Raw genomic sequence first — 24,295 nt, 5'->3', positions numbered from 1 at the left:
TCATCTCAGGTATTCCAAGAACACCTCAAGGTCATGATATGATTTGGGTCATAATTGATAGATTCAACAAACAATCACATTTTATTCCATGTCATAAAACATTGAAATCTGCACAAGCTGCAAGACTTTTCATTCAACATATCTTCAGATTACATGGTATGCCTTCTGAGATCATTTCAGATAGAGACTCCAAATTCACAAGTAACTTTTGGCGTGCTTTATTTGAGAATTTGGGAACCACTTTAAAGTTCTCCTCAGCTTTTCATCCTCAAACTGACGGCCAAACAGAGGTGATGAATCTCACTCTTTTGGATATGTTGAAAGCTTATGTTAGTGAACATAAGTCACAATGGGAGGAATATCTTCCATTATTGGAGTTTGCTTACAACAATACAGTGCACTCATCCACAGGGAAAGCTCCAAATGAAATAGTACAGGGTAAAGTGATTCCTCCTCCAATTATTCGCACTAAAGATAAGATTTTTGCTGCTGATGAGTTTGCTTCAGATTTAAAAACCGCAATGGATCAAGTTCGAGCCACTATCAAAGTTGCCCAAGAGCGACAAAAGAAGCAAGCAGATAAACGAAGAAGACCTTTGACTTTTGAAAAAGGTCAATATGTCTTGCTAAAGTTTGATAAAAGCAGGCTCAAACAAGGTTCTGGTCAAAATTCATCTTTTCCAAAGCTCTCCAGTAGATACTTTGGACCCTTCAAAGTGATTGAGAAAATAAATGAAGTTTCTTATCGACTTGAGCTTCCTACTCATTGGAAAATACATAATGCTTTTCATGTAAGTTTGCAAAAACCTTACATAGGACCAGAACCAAAGGAACCCATTACTGAAGATCCCCCAGAAGTTGAAGAAACAGCGCAACTCTTGGAACCTGAAAAGATTTTGTTTCTCAAGGATCGAACCACGAGAAGTGGCCTTGTGACACGAAAATTCTTACTAAAATTCAAGAATCTACCCACAACAGATGCACAGTGGGTAGATGAAAAATTCATTAAGGATTACCCAAACATTCTTCAGCCATATCAAGAAGCTTTTCAGCTGAGGACAGCTGAATAAAAGCCAGAGGGCTGTCACAACTCTATAGAAACAGAATTTGTATCCTTTTTCATTAATTTGTCTATATAATGATTTATTAAATTTATTTCCATTGCACTAATTAGATATAAAGAAAAGTGCATTGGAGCTGGCCACTGATGAGTGGTCACAGGTTATGGTGGATCCACGCGGTGGGTAAAGAAAAGATAGTTCACACTTCCACCTATATGGCCCGATTGGGCACCTGTAACTAGAACTCATGCATATCAGGGTTAGACTCGCACACAAAAAGGATTGATGCCTTGAAGTGTGGGCTAGATCCACCAGAACAGACAGTTACAATCAACAAGATGGCATGATCATGAAAAGCTTGTATAATGTGCATGTGTGGGCTGAAAGCTTGAAATGAACATTTATTTGCGTAGGAAAGTCACATGAAGATTCAGATACCATTTTTGCGATGTACACGGAAAAAGCTTTCATATGACACCCATATTGGGGCGGTCCCTAAATTTTAGGAGATCCCTAAATTTTAGGAGCCTCGAATTAGTCTAAAAATATTAGTCCTAAAAAATAGGGATGTCATTCTAAAAATAGTAAGTTCTATACTCTGACAGTGCTTACTAAATTTGGTTGTTTCTATTCTTGACAATATTCAACCCAAAAAGGAAGGCCATAGAGAAGAGACAAGTGTCAAGACACTTGTCACACAAGTTTCCAATTGTCCCACCACTTGTCACATCTCATGACATGTGGCTGGACACTTGTCTTGTGCTACTCCACTTTCCCCTTTTGTACTAGCTCTTCCCTCTCCTATAAATAAGAGCTCGTTTTTCTTCATTCAGCATCATTTTTCTTTGCTGTAAACTCATGTACAGCACCCACAGATAGCCAGAAACTGGCCCCATCCATCCCCATCATCATCCCCTACTTCTCCATTATCAAATTCCTTCATATTCCCTCTTCTATCACTGCTGTTTTACAGGACAGCAAGCCTGTAAATTCATTACAGCACCTCCTTTTCAAGCTCTTTCTTCCATTTTAGCAACAAGAAGCAAGCCCTATCCATGTACTACTGTTCAACGATGGAGAAGGCTGATTTCCCCTTTTTCTTCTCTCATACTGTAAAGAAATCAGTTCTTATCATTGCATAATAGATAATGCGTGTGTGTTTGTACATCTTTGCATGATCTTGTGAGACTCACTCTCAGGTTGATTGTAACTGAGCTCTTCCCTAAGGGACTTGGGTTGAGCAGAAATACATTCCTTCGGGGGGGGTTGCCCATCTTCAACCCTCAATCTTGTCTCCATTACTTTTACATTTTTATGGCTGTAATTTTGTGAGTAATTTTCATTTTCAGCTTTAAGTGTTCATTCTCTTTTATATTAAATCTCGAAAACAAGCGAATATCATAATTGTTAAGCATACTACGTTGTTCGGGGCGTTTACAAAGCACAAGGCTCGCCTTATTGCTAAAGGTTTTGCTCAGCGCCCAGGCATTGATTTCCATGATGCTTTTGCCCCCACTGCTCATATGGCGACTATTCGAGCTGTTCTTGCCTTGGCTGGCCATAGAAGATGGCATGTTTATCAGTTGGATGTGAAGTCGGCCTTTCTTAATGGTGACTTGCAGGAGGAGATCTATGTTGAGCAGCCTCCTAGCTTTGGATCCTCGGATGGGAAAGTTTACAGGTTGAAGAAGACATTGTATGGCCTCAAACAAGCTCCGCGTGCATGGAACGAGAAGATTGACTCGCTTCTTCAGTCGAAGTTGGGATATCAGCGCTCTAAGGCCAATCCGTAGCTTTATGTGCACACTTTCGAGGTTGGTCATGTGTTGTTTGTGTTATATGTTGATGATTTGATTCTGATAGGAGATCATGCAGAAGAGGTCCGAGAGACCAAGACAGCTTTACATCAGGCATTCGAGATGACGGATTTGGGGCTTCTTCATTTCTTCTTGGGTCACGAGATTTATCAGTCTCAGAGGGGAATTTTCATCTCTCAGCAGAGGTACATTCAGAAGCTCTTGGTGACTTTTGAGATGGAGACTTGTCGGCCCATTACTATTCCTATGGATCCGAATTGGAAGGCCACTTCACACTCAGATGATGCTTCAAGCTACCGTCAGTTGATTGGATCCTTGATTTGGCTTCTTAACACTCGTGTTGATCTTTGTTTTGCTGTGGGTCTTTTGGCACGGTTCATGACCGAATCCAAACAGGTGCATAGGCAAGCTGCCCTGAGGATTCTTCGATATTTGAGGGGGACCTCTGACTTAGGGATTTCTTATCCTGCAGGTTCAAATGCTCAGATCTGGTTCTTGCAGGTTGGAGTGACTCGGATTGGGCTAGCGATGTGGACCACCGACGGTCTACTACAGGCTAGTGTTTTACCTTGGGTACAGGTGTTATCTCTTGAAGTAGCAAGAAGCAGCCCACGGCCGCTCTTTCTTCTACTGAGGCGGAGTATCGGGCTGCGTCTTCCACCACATGTGAGGTTATGTGGCTTTGGAGATTGTTAGAGGAGCTTGGCTACCCCCAGACTCGTCCTACTCTTCTGCGATGTGACAATGAGAGTTGCATTGCCTTGGTGCGGAATCCTATATTCCATGTCCAGACGAAGCACATTGAGATCCAATATCACTTCATTCGAGAGAAGCTTCTGGATGGGACCATTGATATGGAGTACTGCAAGACGGAGGATAATCTTGCAGATTTGTTCACGAAGGCGCTTCCCCAAGCTCTTCTTCAGCAACATTCCAGATCCCTCAATCTTTTGACCCGTCCAGAATCTGAGAGGGGGTGTTAGCCAATCATTTCCTGACAGTGAATATGGTAGTGCCACATCAGCAAGCGCCATGTCAGCACCTGCAGTCGTACAATTTACTGCAATCGGACAAATTTTTAATGCAGTCAGCTGCATTTAATGCCGACCTGGTGCAATTATTGCCTATTTTTTGGCTATTTATGCCCAGTTCGTGGCACACTCCAGTATTCAGTATTTCAGATTCTGATCTTGAGATCTATTGGCTGAGATAGACTATGCTCGGGCTGACGAAGATCGAGGTCATCAAGTCAGATATATACACAAATATTTCCTCTGCCCCCTTGGATATTTCTGCACTCTTATACAGCGTACTACACCGCAGATTTTCTGCATTTACACTGTCTCCTTTTCTCTCTCTCTGTTCTCTTTGTGTTCACTCTCTCTCAATCTTTGTCCTACGCTTCCGCATCACAGCACTCTGACATCTCTCCCTTCTTCTGTTTATGTTTGAGTTTTGAGTTTTGCGTTTAGAGTTTGAGTTTTTCCCTCTGTGTCTGTGTCTGTCTCTTTGTGTTTCTGTCATGGTCGTACACTCTGTGTGTCCTCAGTGCAAATCCTAGCAGTTTCCTTGACATGTATCTATATACCTGTATAGATGCGGCTCAGTTGCCCCATCGCACCACTCTCTCACTCTCCTACTCTAGCATTGAAGAGTTGTGAGAGAACCGCATCACCTAGACTAGAAAGCAATAGAGGAAGGGGAAGCCCCTTCCTCGATCTGAAGAAATGGATCCCTACTACACCTTGGACTTCTCCTTGGCCGGAGGATCAGAGTCGGAGTTTAAGGAAGAGAATGACTTGTTAGAGAAGTCTGCATTCGACTTCTTCTTCTTCTTCTCCTTCTTCTTCCGTGAGGCCACTAACTCCTTGCAGTCCTTTCGTAAGTGGCCCTTCTAACCACAATGACAACACTAGGCCTTCAACTTCTTCCTATTACCTCTCTCTAAAGCTATAAAGGCCTCAGTGGAACTTCCATAATGAGACCAAAGCCTCCCTTGTAAACACAAGGATACCTCATGCTCAAGCAACATCAAGGATATGTGTAAAGGTCATAGGTGTAGAGGATGTTTGCTTGCAAAGCATTGGCTACTCCATCAAACTCCGAGGAGAGCTTGAGAGGTACCGTTCCCAGTAGATGTGGCTCGCGAAGGACAGATTGCATGTGTTGAAGCTGGTCTTGTACCTGTGTAACATAGTGCAAAAAGGACTGACTAGTGTCCATCGGCTTAAACTTCATCTGCTGAAGCTGTCTATAAAGGATCACGGCACACATGGGGAAAGGTGCCTCATACAACAACTGAAGCTTCGACCATATTGCTGGTGATGTCCGGCAGGAGGGAACCACTGGTAGAACTTCTTTAAAAATACACCGAAGCAATGCAAAATATGGACATGTATCGTCTAAATCCCATGTAATCACAACTTCCTCATGGTTCCTCATCAAAATCTTCGAGAATAGTAAAAGGACACTAAGGCCCGGATATAGCTCCACATACAATGTACCAAATCTGCCTTTGCACAAACCAAGCTTTCATCACAGCACTCCATGTAAGACAGTCAAGTCCATGTAACTTATCATCTATAGAAGTACATGGAGGAGCCATCTAGAGAGGAGAAAAAGAGAAGATGGAGAATAGAAGGTATATAGAGAGAGAATACAGCCAAACCAACAATGAAGACTTCACAAAAGGAGAGTTTATATGCAATGTAACCAAAAATTTGATCAAAAACGAAGGCCGACCATTGCAAAATGAAGAAAAACCAATCAAAAACTGTCGGAAACAGCAAAAAAAGCTTGTATAAACAATCGCCCAACCACGGTAGGGGCAGAAGATGAAAAATGCAAGATGAGGGAGCATTTAATGTTGCAAACTGACAATTGCAGGCTGGAATCCAAGCGCAAGCTGAAAACACAAGTTGCTGGTCTGAAAAACACAAGCCTAATCAGCAAGGGGGAGGGAGAAAGACTTGTGATTAGCAAAAAAATTACAACACAAACCTAGATCCTACAATTTGATACCATGTCAGAAGTGGCACAACAATGGACGCATAGACAGGTGCTGAAATAAGCTACTAAACACAAGACACAAGAGAAAGAAAATAGAAGAACATTGCAAAAGAAGAGAACTCAGAGATGTGCTCGGGAAATGGAATCCATATACCAAACACAAGAATGACGTGTAAAATAGTGAGTCATTGGTTGTGTGGGCATTGGCACTAGCTCCTCTCTCCAACAAGAAGGCCACCTCAAGAATGATGATACCTAAATGGGAGGAGGAGGAGGAGCCACATAATAAATAGGCCCAAAATATGCCAAATATGGCAGCTGGTCAGCTAGCATTTAATGCTGGCCAACTAGTATAAAATGCCACAAACGCCACACAAAAAATCACTAAAATAATGCCTAAATAATGACTAGTGTGCCCAGCCCAATTGGAATGCACAAACTCACACGAGCTGACAATCCTACTAACAGACTAGTCATCATTGTTTGGCATGCTTTTTGCCTATTTATAGGCAAACTCTGTCCTCCAATTTCAGTCACACAGATATTCATCCTTCAGCATGATTGCATGCAACCTGGTGAAGTGAGGGAGACCATGCCCACTGCCGGTGACTCAATGTCCAAGCCCTTGTATTGTTCTTGTGCCTTAGTCTATGGATTCCATTTTTTGAGCACATTCTCTTTGAGTTCTCGTGTTCTTTGCAGTGTTCTTCACTATCATTTGTGCTCTTGCAATGTATTGCAGCACTAATTCTTTGCTTCCATGGCTGCCCACTATTCTAACAATTTTCGGCTTTTCTGGTCAAGGTTTGAGTATAATCCACCTTAAGCTTGTGCTTCTTCTTTAGATGTCTTCTAGACTGGGAGTCGTAACTCAAAACTAGAGTCTTGGAGTATTTCCAATAGTGCATTTGAGTACTTCAAATGCCTTCTTCAAGTATCACTTGTCATTGTTGTATGCACTATAATAGCACAGGTTTCTAGCAAATCATTGTTGTATGGGGCATGGTGATGGTTCCTAGGGAATTATTGTTCCCTGTCACTGTATATCTTAGTATACTACCCAACCATGGTCTAAGAGAGGGTGTTACTGTTGTACATTTCATTGGTGTTAGGCACTTTGTTAGGCTTGTATTGGGCAGCCCATTTCGGGCTAGCTCATTTGTCTCAAGTCTCAACCTAGAGTCCATAAATACTCCACTCCTCCATTTTGTTACATCAGATCCCATCCACTTGGAGAGAGGAAGTTTGGATACACTGTTGGTTGTGACATTTGTATGGTACATTTCTTGTATTGTATTATGGATTATATTGCAGATTTATTCCTTGTTTGAGTTCTTGTGTTCTCTCTTTCACTGTCCATTCTTCTCACTGCTCAGCATTCTAATTCTTCCACTTCCCTTGCTCATTACAATGTTGTACAAGGCTGTCACACCATTGCCATTGCACTTGGGAGGATGTGGAACCAATTCTCATGTATCATTCCTATCAAATGAGCAAAAAAATCTCTTGCACAATTGGTGGAATCATCTACATTCCCTACGGGATTGACTCAAGGTTGTTTTGAAATCATGCTGCTCAAGCCTTGAGGATCTTGTTAGTCGTGACCTAATTCACTTGGGTTAGGTTGTAAGAGGACTGATGGATGAACATCACCTTGAGTACACTTTGCGCTAGGATTTGCCAAACATAATCGAGAAAACCTTTTCATTCTCTAGCATGACACAAATGCACGTGCGTGTTCCATAGTGTCCCTACTCAACGCAGGTTCCTCTTCGCAACTGTCTCGAGCACCTTCTTGTCAAGGCACATCCCGTGTGTTCATTAGATGCCAAATTATTCAATGTTCTTATAGAGCTAAAAATTTCAACAAGGTAAGATGTCCACCTGGAAATCGTGAAAACGGACGCATGTGCCACTTTGGACATGGAGTATATGAATCCAGAATTCCAGCACCAGTTGTAATGTATTGGATTCAATGGATCAGTTTAGGTCTTTTCATGTTCACAGGAAAAGGTCCTCTCTCTTCCTCGTTCATAATTCTCTTCCTTACACGCTCCCTTTCTTTTTCCTGTTTCTAATCTTCCAAAGTTTGTCATCCAATCTCAAAGCTTGATACATTATACTGACTTCGAGCTGGTAATCCGCTTTGCTTCACTTTCAACTTTATCGATGCCAGAAATGGTAAAGCCTATAACACCGGCACGAATGGAAACCACAAAACAATCGGACGTGCAGACAATACATTTCGTTTTAGGAAAGAAACGGTGCGGCAATATGAATCACCACGGAGAAATTCACATGCAGCGGAGTGGAGGCTTGCAATGTGCATGGAAGCAATGAAAGGAGACGGATAGAAAGAGAGAGGCAGACCTGTGTGGAAGCGGAATGGAGAAAGGGGAGAGAGTCGAGAAAGCAGTGGACCGAGGAGAGAGGATGCATGATGGCAAGGCGTTTGGTGCGGCGATGGCGGGATATCTGTCCCGCTGCTTCAGTTCCTTCAGTGGTGGTGGAGACGCAGCTACCGAGATAATCTTTTCTATCGGCACCCTGTTGCCTCGGCACCAAACCACAGCCTCGGTCGTGTCCCTGTGGTTTGCATAGCCAAATAATAGGCCCGTTACACAAGGTCGGACAGGCAAATGAGCATACAAAACGCAAGGGCAATGTTCACAAGAAACCACGATTTAGGCTGGTTACACGCAGGGTCGGATGGCCAAATGAGCATCTATACTATTAGTTAAGGAGAGGTGGGGGAAGAGTGCCACGTGGCAGCCTCCACCTCCCCCACGAGAAGAAAAAGAGAACGCGGGGCGGGTGCCACGCATCCAACACACGCCCCCGCCCGAAAAAATCGTGCCCGCCCCAACGCGAAGCGCAGGGGCAAGTCTAGGCGCGGAGCGCCTAGTACAAAATGCAAGGGTATTGCGTCGATGTGTCAACATTTCATCGGATCCGCAAAATGTGCATGACGAACACATGTGGACGAGGGAGAACCCCCACCCAAGGGACAAAGCCATGCCCAAGTGAGGAAAATACAATAACCATTATTATTAGAAGCAGCATGCTTCTAATAGGGTTAAAACCATAGACTTATCCCAAGAGAATCATAAGCTCTTAACCAATAGGCTAGACTTATTTTTTTGAAGAATTTGTGTGTGATCTATATGTTAGCAAAATCATGAGTTGTGTTGAGGGTGGGCGAGCATCTTTGCTTGGTGTGTAACTAACCTTAATGTAAAATGAATCGCACAATTTCCCCTTAATTTTTTTGTAAAACTTTGAACATTACAAAATTTTTAGCTATTCAAAAAGGCAAAACATGGAATTTAATTCAAAATCCCCCTCTGTCCCCAAAAGAATTTGACATAAAGTTTTCTATATTTACTACCAAAAATATTTCTTGTGAACACTTCTCAACATGTTTTCCTTCGCAAACTACCTTGTTTTAGAACACTTTGGTGAAATTATAAGGACCTAACTCACGAAAAAGCACAAGCCAAATTCTTTCTTCACAAAAAATTAAGATTTAATGTAAAATGGTTTACAAAAATTTAATAGCAAACTTTCAAATTTTAATGTAAAGTGAATTGGAAATATTTAACAACATACTTTTAAAATTTAAAGAAGAATGTTTAAATATTTGAATTTTACAAAATTTGTAGTTCAAAAGTTTTTTTTCATGAGCACTGGCCCATTTTGTACTAGTATCATGTGTATTATATAATGTCTCTGGCATCATTCAAGCTCTAGTTAGATGGCTTTTGGTGGAAACTCCACCTTTGGATCAGTCAATGTAGAAATCTGGCAAGATAAACCACCATAAAGTAACTCTTTACAATTTTCAAAAACTATAAGGGCTTGTTAAGATAAGAATAGAGGCTAGACTCTATGTTCAATGGATTATTGAAGGTGAATAAATTATTTAACCTTAGATAAATGTGAATGCCAAATGATAATAATTAAAGAGAAATTTTACTTAGCAATACATTAGAGCTCTAAGGTTCTTACACTTAGAGCTTTGGATCGTAAGTTAATAATTTTACCCAAGATTAGGAGTGGTAGCCTTGTGACTTCCTTTGACTTGGAATGGCCCACACAAACAATTGAACTTCACATCCTCAATGTACTTCCCAAGTTGATACCACAAGGTAATACCTCCAGGGCCTTATCTTCCTCCTATCCTTTTCGAAAGGTGAGAAGGATCAAGTAAGAGAGTGTGGAGGTGAGAGCTATGGTGGATGGAGCAAGAGCAAGAAAGAGAGAGACTCCAAATGTGGCAACTCCAATAGTCACAATGTGTGATCGACCTTCCCTTTATTCAAACGTCACTGAAAGAATAAAGAATGAAATGACAGTGATGGGCGCCCACCACCTGCAGTGTGCAGGTGTGGATACTGTCAATATAATAATACACAAGCGGCTAGGCGGAGGTGCCTTAACCCCCAACAACCTCCTACTAAAAGGTGATTTTGTGTAACGTGTCTACTAGTATCATCCATGACACGTCTTAGCAGTCCATCGGAAAGGATGTCTAGAAAGCTCCGCCCGGCACTCCCATGGAATGTTACGGGATTTGCGATCTAGGTCTTCCCGTGTCTGCCACGTAGCAGAAGTATCCTGGCCGTTCCCACTTAGGATCGACCGGAATTAGGGTTTTCCTGATTGGTCATTACCTAACAGCAACTAGTGTCGGACCCAAGCAAACTACTTTACGCAGAAACGCCAGGTCCGAAGCGGATTCACGATGCACTTGGTTCAAGGAGAATGGGAAACGAGAGGGATGCAAAGCTCAACCTCTCTGCCATAAGGCATAGTCCCATTCTGTTCCCCTAAAACAGCGTAAATCGGGTAAGACATAACTCTAGGTCATCGCTTTCGTTGTTCGTGTCCTTTGACGATCATCCCGCTGTTCTTCGAGATTTGAGAAAAGTTCCCGGCCAACCGAGACCACCCAACCGTAGGACGGACCCATGGCCCATCCTCCGCACTTTCCTCGATTTGTTTTAGTTATGTAATTATCTAACACATTAATTTGATATGTAACAATCAGCTTCTTTAATTAATCCGTTAAGCACTGGTTCCTTCACGTAATCTTATCACGTGACATAGAAAAACAATATCAAACAAGTTCTTTATTAACATATCATCATTTTTATCTTTGAAATACAAGGAGTTCCTCCCCTAGGCTTGTCCATAATCCGCCCGAAGGCTATCCAGTAATCCATAGGGATCACTAATCCAAGCTTCTGCCCATAGACTAGTATGCGGGCCTCGAGATCCAATCTCAAGTCACGTTAGCCTCTTGTGCAGGACCCGGAAGGCGAGGGATTTACAACCAGAGCCCCCCCTGGCACCCAAGGTCCTCCTGCTCCAAGTAGAGCTCAACGGAGAGACCTCTCGCGGCAAGTTCGATCCACGTTCCCAGCGCGGTCAAAAACCCCCCTTGGTTAGGGTCAGGCAGGCAGTTGGGGGTAACTGAAGCTGCCTCTCCCTTCAGGCCTTCAACCTGAAGTATAGATATTCATTTAATTTGTAATTCATAAATCAAACAGTGCTCTAAAATCTCTAGCAAGCACAAACACTTCCATTAACTGATCTTGTTGTTGGAAAACTGCTAAGGAATGATTCTTTCCTTTCGAATGCATCAGCACTCGTTCCAGGGTGTCTTGCAACTTGGCAAGGTCCCTTATATTCTCGGTTAGGGCGTACCCTATTAACCCAACTTGGTCACCCCTAAAGTTCATTGGATACTTTAGTTTCCGGTTTTTAACTTTCCTTATTTAGAAGGATATCAAAGAATATATCCTTTTGCAAGATAACTTGCGTAAGGATCCGCCATCCTTGCTGAGGGTATTTAACCTTCCTTCTTGTGAATCAATCACAAGACCATATGACTTCGTACTTGATGCGCAAGTCCTGCATCGTAATATACGATGAAACAATCCGTTTTAGTTTCTTTAAGCTGATGTTTGTCAGACCTAGGATCTCTTTTTAAGAACCTCAGGGACAAATCCTAGTTCTTTTTTATTTACGATTTATTGACCCTACAATCAGGGAAGGTAGGCAAGTATTTAAGGTATAAACATTTCTTGGTTTTTAAATCATTTCCAAGGCATATTTCGCAGCATAGGTATTTCTAAGTTTACATTAATTTGGTTAACTTTTAGAAGGTAATATTGAGATCACCTCGGCACGATTTGTTATCCTTGTGACAATTGATTTTTCAATCCTAAACTTTATTGCTTTGGGGTTAGGTAAATTCAATTAATCTTCCTTTTTCCTTGCGAACGAACTCATGCCAAATAACAATCTTTTCCTTGCTAAGATATGCAGTTAGCAATGATAACTTCCTAGAGTTCAAGCAACGTAAGAAACCTTTCATGAATTTCATCTTCTATTATGATTCGTTGCAAAAAAGAATAGGGGTTAATGGTGCAAGATGTAGTTTTTATACCTTCAAGATTTAACCGAAATATACTACTATAGTAGGTAGATAATCTTGCTCGTAATTCATTTCAATGCATGATGCTATTTGAAGGAAACTATGTTTTATACATTATCATTTTTGCATGTTCAATTAAACTAAACTCCTTCATCGTAAATAACTATGACAAAATATATCTTATCCCTAACAATTCATCTTGCATGATTGAATTAAAACCGATATAAAACCAAGAAGGAAAAACCTGGTTTTGGGGTGAGATATCCACATGGATACCGGGAGATGACCCTCCCGCAGCTACTCCTTGGACTTTCTTAGGCGGCATCGCAGTTGTAATCCTTCGAACATGAAGGCAGCTTTTACTCTCCTTTTCGGATTTCCACCGTCTCTCTTTCGAGGCAAGGAGCCGTTTACCACGAGAAGGGAAAATAAGACCTTTAGCTTCTTCGGAGAGGGAAATGTTTATAAAGCCTAAGAAGGCCCTATAGGGTATATACACGGCAAAAAGTTTATGGGTGAGTGTGGCTTCGCAACCATATGAACCTTGGGAGAACTTTTGGGCTTGGGGCAGAAGGTATAGGAAGGGGGATTTTTAGAGAGGTTTTAGGACATGGAGTAGTAAAGGTTTTAGGGATTTTAACCCGGAGTGATAGGGGAAAGGTGAAGGGTGAAGGCTTATAGCACGGGGGAGAGGGAAAAGGGTGTGTAAGGAAAAGGGGACACGGGGTTAGAAAGGGGCTTAGGGGGTGTGTTAAGAAAAAAAAAAGGGAATATGAGGGGGGGTGAAACGCGCGGTTCAAACACAAGAAGGGACTTATAGATTTAGGCACAAGGGGGGGGGGGGGGGAGGGGGGGGTGGAGAGGGGGAGTTTGTGGGTTATGAGGCCAAGGGTGTGGGGGTTTAATGGTCCACGGGAAGGGGTTAAAGGTTTAAGACCGGGGCGGGGTGAAAGGATTTTTAAGGGGGTAAAACCGGGAGGGGGTGAAAGGGTAAGGGAAGGGTATAGGAAGGGGGGCTTGAGAAGCCCCCCCCCCCCCCCCCCCCCCCCCCTTAGAAGCATCTGTAGTAGCCACATGGGGGGGGGGCAAAATTTTGACGGTGACCAAGGGGGGAGGGTGGAAGTCTGCAGGCGGCGACGATTGGCTATCCCTCCCTTCTTCCACAGATCGCAGGGCGGCTCCTCCTCAGCAGTGGTAGCGTTTCATCACCCTCCTTCTACACAGGGTACAGTCGGCTCAGCTTCACGATACGACAGCCTCCTCGATTGTTTTCCCTCGGGTCCTTCGCACTCCCTCTCGTCTTCGTCCTCCCTCCTACAACTCTCGGCAGCAACCCAGCAGCGCCAAGGCTTCGTCCTCTCCTCCCTTGTAGCCTCTCCTATCTCTACCGCCCACCCCTAATTTTATAGGGGAGGGGAGGGAATCCTCCCCCCTCAACGTGTCGATGGGCATGTGTTAATGCCCTTGTCAAGCTCCAGCAAGGAGCTTGCCCACTTACTAATCCCCCTCTTCCTCCAGCTCGACTGTCGGGCTGGAGGAGAGGGGGAAAAAAATTTGCTTTCATATAAAAAAGGAATTATCCGTTCGGAATTTTTACATTCTCTCCCCCTTAGAGGAATCGAGATGTCCTCATCTTGAGATAGACCGGGGATATTGATGGTTGAGAGTGTCTTCTTCTATCCAAGTGGCATCCTCTTCAGGATAATCTTTCCACTGGACGAGGCATTCTCTCAAGGTTCTGGATCTTAATTGTCTCTCTCTAACATCTAAGATCCTATCAGGCCTTAGCTCAAGGACTCCTTGGCTACGCATTACAATTTGTTGGTCATCAAGTACATGGTTAGAGTTGGGTACATATTTTTTCAATAGGGTGATATGGAATACATTGTGAACCTTTACGTTCTCAGGGAGTTGCAATCTATAAGCATTGGGTCCTAGGCATTTGAGGATTTTGTACGGCCCACAATACCTTGGACTTAGCTTCTTGCAATCTCCTAGGGATAGAGAACTCTTTTTAGGGCGTACGCGAATGAAGACCATGTCTCCTTCTTCGAAGACTCTTTCTTGATGCTTCAAATCCGCGTATGCCTTCTGTCTATCCTTGGCCGCTTGTATGTATTGTCTTATTGTTTTTATTTGATCATCCATCTCTTCCAACATCTGCCTTGACGCTTCAACCCTTAGGGTTGGATCAGAAAAGTTTAGGGGACTTCGACAGTCATGACCATACAAAGCTTGGAAAGGGGCCATCTGAATGCTTTGCTGGTAGGAAGCATTGTAGGCAAATTCAACCAATGGCAAGTATTGAATCCACCTCTTCGGCTCTCGACAGCAGTATGCCCTAAGCATATCCTCGATGACTTGATTTACTCGCTCTGTTTGGCCATCCGTTTGGGGATGGTAGGCAGTGCTAAAATAGAGTTGAGTCCCAATAGCTTCAAAGATAGCTCTCCAGAAGTGTGATGTGAAGAGAGAATCTCGATCACTAATGATTCCTCTGGGTAAACCATGTAGCTTTAATATCTCCTTGAAAAAAAATCTTGCAATGTCAGAGGCTTTATAGTTTGTCTTTACTGGAATAAGGTATGCAACCTTGGTAAGCATGTCAACCACAACCATGATGGAGTTGTATCCTCCCTGGACTTGGGGTAAGCCTACAACAAAATCCATATTGATGAATTCCCATTTCATTTGGGGAATGTCAAGCGGTTGCAGTTTCCCTGGCATCATGACATGTTCGGCTTTGATAAGTTGGCAAGACAAACACTTAGTGACATATTTGAGAACGTTACCTTTGAGCCTCTCCCAATGGTAGCTCTTCCTAACTGCATTAAGGATCTTAGCATGGCCAGGATGTCCTGCGAAAGGGGAATCATGAGCTTCCCACATTATCTTCTGCTTAAGTGACTGACTTGCTGGTATACACAGCCTTGTTCTGTAGTAGACAAGTCCATTATCAATGGAAAATTCCTGATACTTAGCTTGCAACTTTTGATTCTGCTCCTTGGTAGAGATCTCCTTTAGCATTGTTTGGTAGGCCAAATCATGGCATGCTTCCTCTCTAGCTAACTCAAGTATAGGGTTGTTTGGCATAGATACTTTTGTAGCTAGAGATCTGGCTGTTGATGGATTCTGCACGATTAGGGAATTTAGGAATGTCTTGCGACTAAGTGCATCAGCAACTACATTCTCTTTCCCTGGTCGGTACTTGATTTCAAAGTCATACTCCTCCAACACTTCAATCCACCAACGTTGCCTCATGTTGAGCGCATTCTGGATAAAGATCCATTTGAGACTCTTATGGATGGTTACTAGAGTAAACTTGTTACCCAACAGGTAGTGTTTCCAGAGCTTTAGAGCATGGATGACAGCTAGTAATTCCAGATCATGCGTAGCATAATTCTTTTCACGGTTCTTCAGTTTCCTTGAAGAGTATGCTACTGGATGACCTTCCTGCATAAGTACACACCCCAAGGCAAGAATGCTAGCATCAGTTACTACTTCGAATTCCTTATTGAGGTCTGGAAGTTTTAAAATATGTGCTGATACCAAACTTTGCTTCAATCTATCGAAGCTATTTAGTTCGGGAGTTGACCATGTAATGGAAGTCTGCTTCTTTAGTAAATTCGTCAGAGGTGTTGCTATCAAAGCATAGTTTTTGATGAAGACCCTATACCATCCTGTCAATCCAAGAAAGCTGCGTATTTCTTTGACAGATACTGGTGTTGGCCATTCAAGCACATCTCTGACCTTGGATGGGTCCATTGATATTCCTTCTGATGATACTATGAATCCCAGATATTCAATCTGACGCTTGAAGAATGCACACTTCTTCATTTTAGCATATAGCTTATGTGACCTCATTGTCTCGAGGACAATCCGAAGTTGAGGTTCATGATCTTCTTCCTGTTTAGAATAGACTAAAGTGTCATCGAAGAAGACAAGCACGAAATCATCAAGATATGGCCTAAAGATATCCTGCATTAATCTATTGAAGGTGGCAGGTGCATTGGTAAGCCCGAATGACATAACCAGGAACTCAAAGTGCCCATATCTTATATTGAAGGCTGTCTTTGGGATATCTTCTTCCTTGATCCTTATCTAATAGTAACATGACCTGAGATCAATCTTGGAGAAGATCTTCGCACCCTGAAGACGATCAAGAAGCTCATCTATTCTAGGAATAGGATACTTATTCTTGACTGTTGATTGATTCAACCCTAAGTAATCAATACATAGTCGAAGTGTCCCATCTTTCTTTTTTTGAAATAGTACTGGAGCTCCCCACGGTGAATTGCTAGGCCGGATGTAGCCCTGATCTAATAGTTGCTTGAGTTGCTCCTTCAGCTCAATTGCTTCTGGTATGGACATTCTATAAGGTCTCTTGGCAATTGGCGCAGCTCCAGGTACTAACCTAAGCTCATGATCCACTTCTCTTTGAGGCGGAAGCTCAGTCAACTCTTCAGGGAATACGTCCGCGTATTCCTTTAGCCAAGAAGGTTCTTCATGAGACTCTTGCTTTTGATCTAACTTGTTGAGTTTGATCAAGTAAACGGGTAATCCTTTTCTGACTCCTTTTATGATCCGAGATACTTTGGCCAACTGGATTCTTGGCACTCCTGCCTCACCTTGAGTTGTGACTAATTCCCTTTCAGAGTTTCGAAAGGAAACTTGACCCTTTCCACAATGAATGTGGGCATCGTTGGGCTTAAGCCAATCCATTCCGAGTAGACACTCATGGATACCTAAATTCATGACTCTGAATTTAACCGAAGTCTTCTTTCCTCCCAGAAAGAATTCCACCTTAGCAGTTTACCTGGTACAAGTTACCTCACGACCATTTGCCAATTCCACAAGCAGGGTAGGTGCTTCTACTGTGGCTATTCCTAATCTTTTTGCACATGCTGGTGAGATAAATGAATGTGTACTACCACAATCAATCAAGGTTTTGAAACCTTTACCTTGATAGTCCGACAGTGTCTGAATCACCGAGAACTGGCGATTCGGCCCTTTCTTGTGTAAAGCGGCATGGACTGTCGCTCTTTCGAATTCTGCTTCCATGGTCGGATCTTCTTCTTCTTCTTCTTCTTCGCAAATTTGCCTATTGGCAATGCAGGCAGTTCTTCCTCTCCCTCGGGTAGCGGCTTCTTGACCACGGCCTGTTCCTTGGAAAGGCGCTTGGCGATGTTCTCCACCAAGCTTGGGACATTGCCTCTTGAAGTGACCGGGTTTGTTGCAGTGGAAACAACGAAGGTTTCGGCCACTACTTTGAGTAGGAACAAAGTTATTGACGTTATTCGTCTTAGCTTTCTTTCTTTGTCCCTTGTGGCAGCTTTCGCTCAACCGCCAAGACCCTCGGATCGCTTATTGTTTCAAGCGTTCCAAGCCGAGCAGTAATGGTTACCTTTCACATAGCCGACGCGCCATCCATATCTATGGGTGTAGTGAGCTTACCTCCATGCCGTTCGAGTTACCTCCTCTCCTGCGCACTCCGATAGCTCCACGATCCAAGTGCAAGCTTCAAGCAAGCTCCATCCTCAAGCTCCACGCTCCAAGCTCCATTGCCGCGAGCAAGACAAGAGAAGAGAAGAGAAGAGAAGAAGAGAGGAGAAGATGGAGAGCTTCTCCTCCTCAGTCCCTCACCCTCACACTCTCACACTCCCTCTCTCAAGCACAAGCTCAAGAAAGGAAGAAGAAGAAGAAGAAGAAGAAGAAGAAGAGGAGAGCTACTTTTGGCCACACACAAGAATGAGCTTCTCATTCACTTTTCAACTTTATATACAAAACCCTAAATCCCTTTTTGGGTGGTCATCCCCTTTTCCCCTTTTTTACATGGTTGGCTGTAGCCTGGACCCTTTTTCCCATTGTCCTTGTATCTCCCTAGCTTCCTTTCCACCGCCTGTCTACATTTACAAATTGCACGGCCGGCGCTCCTTGAATTAAGCCATGATGCGCTTGCGCTCTTCTACAAAAGTTTTGCCTTGCGCTTTTCCTTGTGCGCCTTTCTCCCTTATTTCGGACTCTTCTCCTTATGCGTCTTTGCCTTCCGTTTCTCTTTGCCTTGGCCTTTGTCTTTGTCTTCTGCTTTAGCTTTTCCAGATTTTCCAGCTTCGTTTGTTTGAGGGTTAACATTACCCCCCTCCTAGACAAGTGCCAGTCCCATGGCACGGCAGGGAACATGTCGGCCGGGACATGAATGGTGTAGTCCCGGGCCGCTGCCATTTCCAGAATGTCTTTAAACAATTCGTTAAATTCTGCCCTATCCCTGGCTACTTTGTCACTTCGTGAGCACCTGGTGTTCGGGCGTGTGTTGGGGTGCCACAAGCTGTGCGTTTCTTTGAGTCGCGACACTCTTGGCCCGGGGATTCTTTGACCTTCGTCGGGACGGTGTCATTTAGGGCCTCGCTTCTTCGCGTACCTCTTGAGGGTGGGCACGTAGCGCACTGGTGGAGGGGCACGTGCCACACGTTCCCGGCGGTTGCGGAGAGCGTCCTTGCAAGCTAGCTGTTTTTGGTTCTCCATGCTTTCCTCGTAGGGGGACATGTAAGATGCGAATGAAGGATTAGGATTCGTTTCATGATAAGATCATTCATATGTAAGGGATTATATTGGGTCGTCAAGCGCATAGGGCGAGAAGGGGAGGGATAGTGCATGCAGTGATTGTTATAGAGGGATGGCCCCTGTGATGTATATTTAGCCTCCTGCCATTAGCAGAACTTGGTTCATGCCGAGTGACGTCGGCTAGCGTTCACGGATTTGGGCAGGGCTCCTCCTCGGAAGGATAGACCGGAAGGGGAAGAAGGTGTATAGAAAGGGACTATACCCTGTCTACACAATCAGAGTTGTTGGTCAAGGCTTCCTATGGTGGTAATGTGGGTTGCATGCCCTTCACTTGGATATGGGGATGGTCACTCGGCTTTTAAATGCGTCATGAGAGGAGGATTTGAGAAGCTTAGCTTGACAGACCCAACTCTTCTCCCTGCGCTTGACTATCATTGCTTGTGTGTGTTGATATTGTTTATACATAGTGACATAACATCAGTGTTTATTTATATGCATATTTATGGATCCATGTCACTTCATGAGGATAAGAACCAATTGTAGAACTCAGGGTTGTACTGGAGCATGGCACATGCATCCAGCACTCGTGGCAGCTTACTTAGTACCGATAGATATTTTGCCACATCGAGCAGCATGGAACCTTGTCCGAGTCTATTGGCAATATGTAACTCCTCCTCCGTGAGAACCTTGTCAATCAAGGGGCTCTCTAGGCTAGCTCCAGCTAAGTCCATACCCCAAATGCCAATTAACACTCGAAGGGAAGTTGGTGCCACATAGGTTGGGTCTCTTTGAGACCGCCATTTGGCCAATCGCTCCTCAGAGACTGTCATGGTCCGAGCCCCTAGTTCGGCCATTACAACGCGGCATTCACACCAACGCTGCTCAAATTGACTCTGGCCTGCTGACAATCGCTTTAGTTGCTCTATGTCTACGAGATTCAGTTGGCAGAGCACTTCATTGAACGTGACGGTTAAGCGCAATTCGTCGGCTTCCTCGTCAGCGTGAGTCGCATGTGTTCATGCAAAAGCCTATCATAGTGCTCATTAAGATGTTCTTGCTCCTCCCAGGATAGAGGGAAGGGCAAGTAATCTCCAAGCTGCTCCTTGGGGATTGTGCCCACGTCCGCAAGGACGTAGACTCGTGCGAACACCTTGAGCTTAGCATCCAACTCAGATAAGCAATTTGCGACACTTCTATGTTCAATGAGGGCTTGCTCGGTTGCCATCTCATGCAAGGTTCTAGGAATTCGTCTAAGCTTTAGCCTAGCTAGAGGTTCAGGCCTAGATGAGCAAGATTGGTCAACGCTAGGATTGCTTATGCTCTTAGGGATCGTGCGTTTTTCCTGGGGTTTTGCTGCTATTTTGTCATGGTTCTTCTTGGATGTGACTGGTATAGATTTGTCACCCTGTTGTGACGACATTGTATCTGCTCTTGATTGATCGACGTGAGTTTTATTGTCGGTGGATTGCGTGCTGGAAGCAACTGTTAATGGCAATGGCTGCTTCAATTTTTCAGAGCATACCGATGTGACTGTGGTTTCACCGTCATCAAGAGGGGCATCAATGGGTTCATTGGTGGATGGACTTGATGCTTTGCTCCCCAGCTCTCGATCACTCTTGGTCTCAATGCTCTTTGGGTCCACAACCACCTGTGAGACTGCTGTTGTCTTTGTTGTTTTCTCCTCTTTTTCCTGGTCAGTGAAGGTGCATCGCTCAACGTCTCAGGACCCTAGACCAGTTCAGCCCCGTTGGTGTGCTTGGTTGGGTCTCAGCATTCTCTTCCTCTACTGTGTCCTTGTGGGACATGGCCGTGGCCTGCTGAATAGCTTACCAGGATGTGAGGGCACAATTGCCTCCCTTTTTGGGAAGTCTAGCTCTTCAGTCACCCCCCTTGTGATTAACTCCTTCAGCTTAGGCTTTAGGCACTTTGAAAGTGCTAGAGTTTTCGAGGAAGTTGGTTGCAATACCTCCTCCAGAGGTAAACCACTCAGGACACATTCCACACGGGGCACTGCCACGACCAGGGGCTGCGACTGCTGTGATCTTTGTTTGGAAATAGTAGTAGCTAGTTTAGTGGGCTGGCTACCCTTGGTGGATTGCGGTGTCAAGTCCCTAGGGCGGCTGGAAGTGGCCGTGTCTTTTGTTGCCCTTTGAGCACTTATCTGTGTAGATCGAGCATGAGTTGATCCAGTCACATTAGGTTGCTCATGCATATCCTTGGGTTGAGAGCTACAGATGGCGTCATGTCCCTCCTTGTGGACATTTGGAAGCTTAGATGGAGATAGAGATTGGAATTGAGTAGTTTCCCTTAATAACCGGTGTTGTGCTTCCTTTCTCCCCTTGGGAAATCAAAGGCTCTTTGGGCCCTAACGATTATTGTGCATGCTCAATGGCTACACATGACATTTGTCTATTTAGCAGGCTAGGCTGAAGCTCCTTCCTTTGAACAATCATGTCTGGTTTCTTGCCTCAAGCCCTAGAGTTTCTCTTAGATTTTCTCCTGTGCTTCATTGCTTTTGATGCACCCTGGCCTTCAGCTGGTAGGGGCGGTTTAGCAGGGGATTTTGGTACCCAAATCCATCGGTTACCTGCATAGTACCCTTGCACACATAGCAATGCTGTGGATATCCATCACTGCGTTGTGCTGACCTTCCATCGATGCCTGCGTCTATAAGGCTTGGGCTTCCTTTGGGGTTTTCTACAATATTTGTAAGTCCCAATGCCGTCCTTGGCATTGTCTCCTGACCTTCTTGCTTTTGGTATAGCCTCACTCATTGGTTCTCGCTGTTCAACCTGCGCTTGTATTAACTCTTCCAACAAGTCCCTGCTCTCGTCAGCAGGCTTGACTGCCATGTCAACACCCTGCTTGCCTTTCCCTCGAGGTTCAATGGGGTCACCCTTGCTAAAGGTCGTGACTATTCTCACACCCGGTAGTGTCAGGTGTATCCTCTATGCTACATAGTTAGCCTCACACTTGGTCACCCTTTTGAAGGTGAGCTCTGGTTGGCCTAGTAGGGCCCATAATTCATAGGTCAAGATGTTGAACTCTGCTCCTTCATCAATCAGAGCATCGATAGTATGCTCTCTTTTTGTGGTGAGTGTGACCCTAAGATAAGCAGGTGGTACTATGTCTTCATCTTCCGGGTCCTGGCTTGTAAGTTTAAGCCTTCTGACAGATGCCCTTGAGCCCCCAACTACATGACCAGATGTGGATTCTCCACTGGTGCCTTGGATCGTCGGTGTAGTGCTATTCAAGGAGCATCTATCGTCAGGACTGTCATATCTAGTCATTCTCACAATTGTAGCTTGATGTTGTTGCTTTCCACCTTGACTAGATGCAGTCCGAATGCAACACATATGTGTTTTTGCAGTGTGGCCTTTTTGCCCTTGTTGGCTAGATGGGCCTATTGAGGTTCTAGGGTCTCTGTTGGTCTCTATTCGGGCAGGGGCTTTTGGTTGCTCTTTTGCCAGGACGAATCCATGCTCATGTAGAGTTATTGCTACGCTAGGGTCCAATTTGGAGGACCTATCACGACGCGCGTTTTCTTTCCAACCTACTTGGGGGAGTTGCAGAGGGGGTAGGGCCCGCTCTGTGGGGGTCCTCTCCTACTGGTGGGGTCCTTGAGTGGTTTATCTGAGTGAGTTCCTTTATCGAATATGATCCTCAATTTATGGCCACTCAACGTGTGTGTCCTTTCCTGTGCGCTTGTGCTCAATTAGGCTTTCAGTTTCCTTAAGTGTAATTCAAGTGCGAAAATTCAGGATGAGTGCGGCGACTAATTTCTAAGCGTCTTACGCACTCTCGCGTTGTTTGGAACGACTTTGAATATTGGGTTTTGCCTACTGTCAGCTCTCATTGTACACTGTTGTCATAAATTATAGCAAGCATATATTTCCAGACAGTCATGTATTTTTCATATTGAACCATCCTTATTTGATGTACTTTTGATGGTACTTGGTGGTCAACATCATTAAATACTCGTTTCTTGCCATTTTGCCTTGGTTTTGGTGGTTTTTTTGTCATTTTTTGCAGTTTACAGCAAGTAGTTTTGAACTATCTGCACTGTTTCAACTTGTAGTATGGCATCTTCTTCCACTGACAGTGCTATCTTCAACATCACTAAGCTTGATGGTACGAATTATGCCTATTGGAAGAGCCAAGTTTGGCAAGTATTGGTGCAGAAATTGCAGATAAAGCCACTAAGATTGAGTGGAGAGCAACCTGAAACTATGACTAATGATGAATGGATGGAGCTTGATGAGTTATGCAAGTCCACCCTCATCTTATCTCTCACTGAACATGTGCATTACAATGTGGTTAAGAAAGCATAGAGTGTTTGGCAGCTTTGGGATAAGATCAAGAATCTCTATGATAAGCAAAGTCCTGCAAGTCAAATGTATTGGTTGAAACAGCTTATGGATCTCCACGTGAAACAGAATGTGACCATGTCAGCTCATCTTAGGCACTTTCATGCTATTCTTAAGAACTTGGTTTTACAAGGCATTGATTTCAAAGAGGATGTCACTCTGTTGTTCTTGCTTGGAACTCTTAATGAGTCTTGGGATGTATTCCACACTGCCTTATGTGCTTCTACCACTACTCTAAAGCTATCTAATGTTGAGAGCTCTCTTCTACAGGAAGAGATAAATCATAAGAATTTGGATGCCTCTTGTGTGTCTCATGCTTTGACAGTTAGAGGTCGACATGATGGAAATGCAAAGAATGACCGTGGTAATGGCCATGGAAGAGATTCACAGAAATCTCGATCCAAGTCGCATGGCAAGTCGCGCAGTAAGTCTCATTGGAGAAAAGAAAGGCCATTGTGTCATGAATTGCGCAATGAAAGGTGCAAAGACAAGGGGAAAGAGAAAGTGTAGGAAAAGTCTTCTAATCGCAACATAGTGCCTGCTAAGTCAAGTGTTAAAATTGAAGAGATCAATGTTATGCAGCTCAAGGATAGTGATGGGGATTATATCCTTACAGCAGCTTCATCTAGTGCTTCGCAAATGACAAAGATACACTCTATGTATGCACAGTGTTGGCTCTTGGACTTAGGTGCATCCTTTTATGTGCCACCTTGCCGAGAGTGGTTCCATTCATACCGTTTTGTTTCGGGTTCTGTGTGCTTGGGTGATGACAGGTCTCTTGAGATTGTCGGCATTGGTGATGTTAGGCTGCAGTTTCCTTTTGGCAGCAATTTTGTTATGCACAATGTATGTCATGTACCTGCATTGACACGTATACTTGTGGTAGGCTTGTGCTTGTGAGAGGTGCCAAGGCTGGCAGCCTCTACCCCTTAGTTGTTTTTGGATCTACAGTTGATCATGCTTTGTCTGTGGGGTCTTTACCTCATGTATCTCTTTGGCATCCCCATTTGGGGCACATGGACATTAAGGGAATGAAAA

General features: G+C 44.0%; 1 protein-coding gene across 1 annotated transcript in view; it reads right to left on the bottom strand.

Moving 5' to 3' along the window:
- SULA (NAD(P)-binding Rossmann-fold superfamily protein) overlaps positions 1-24,295 on the bottom strand; it is an 84,937-nt gene that overhangs the window by 45,638 nt on the left and 15,004 nt on the right. Inside the window, exon 2 of the mRNA XM_087680705.1 lies at positions 8,258-8,473. Coding sequence (XP_087536831.1) covers positions 8,258-8,473 — 216 coding nt within the window. The remainder of the gene's footprint in view (positions 1-8,257; positions 8,474-24,295) is intronic.

This window comes from Lygodium microphyllum, chromosome 6 (assembly GCF_053477565.2).
Source record: "Lygodium microphyllum isolate KBCC chromosome 6, Lygodium_microphyllum_v1.1.10, whole genome shotgun sequence".
NCBI classification, from domain to species: Eukaryota; Viridiplantae; Streptophyta; class Polypodiopsida; order Schizaeales; family Lygodiaceae; genus Lygodium; species Lygodium microphyllum.
Note: the sequence above shows the minus strand (reverse complement) of the source record. Positions and strands in the feature narration are given on the sequence as shown.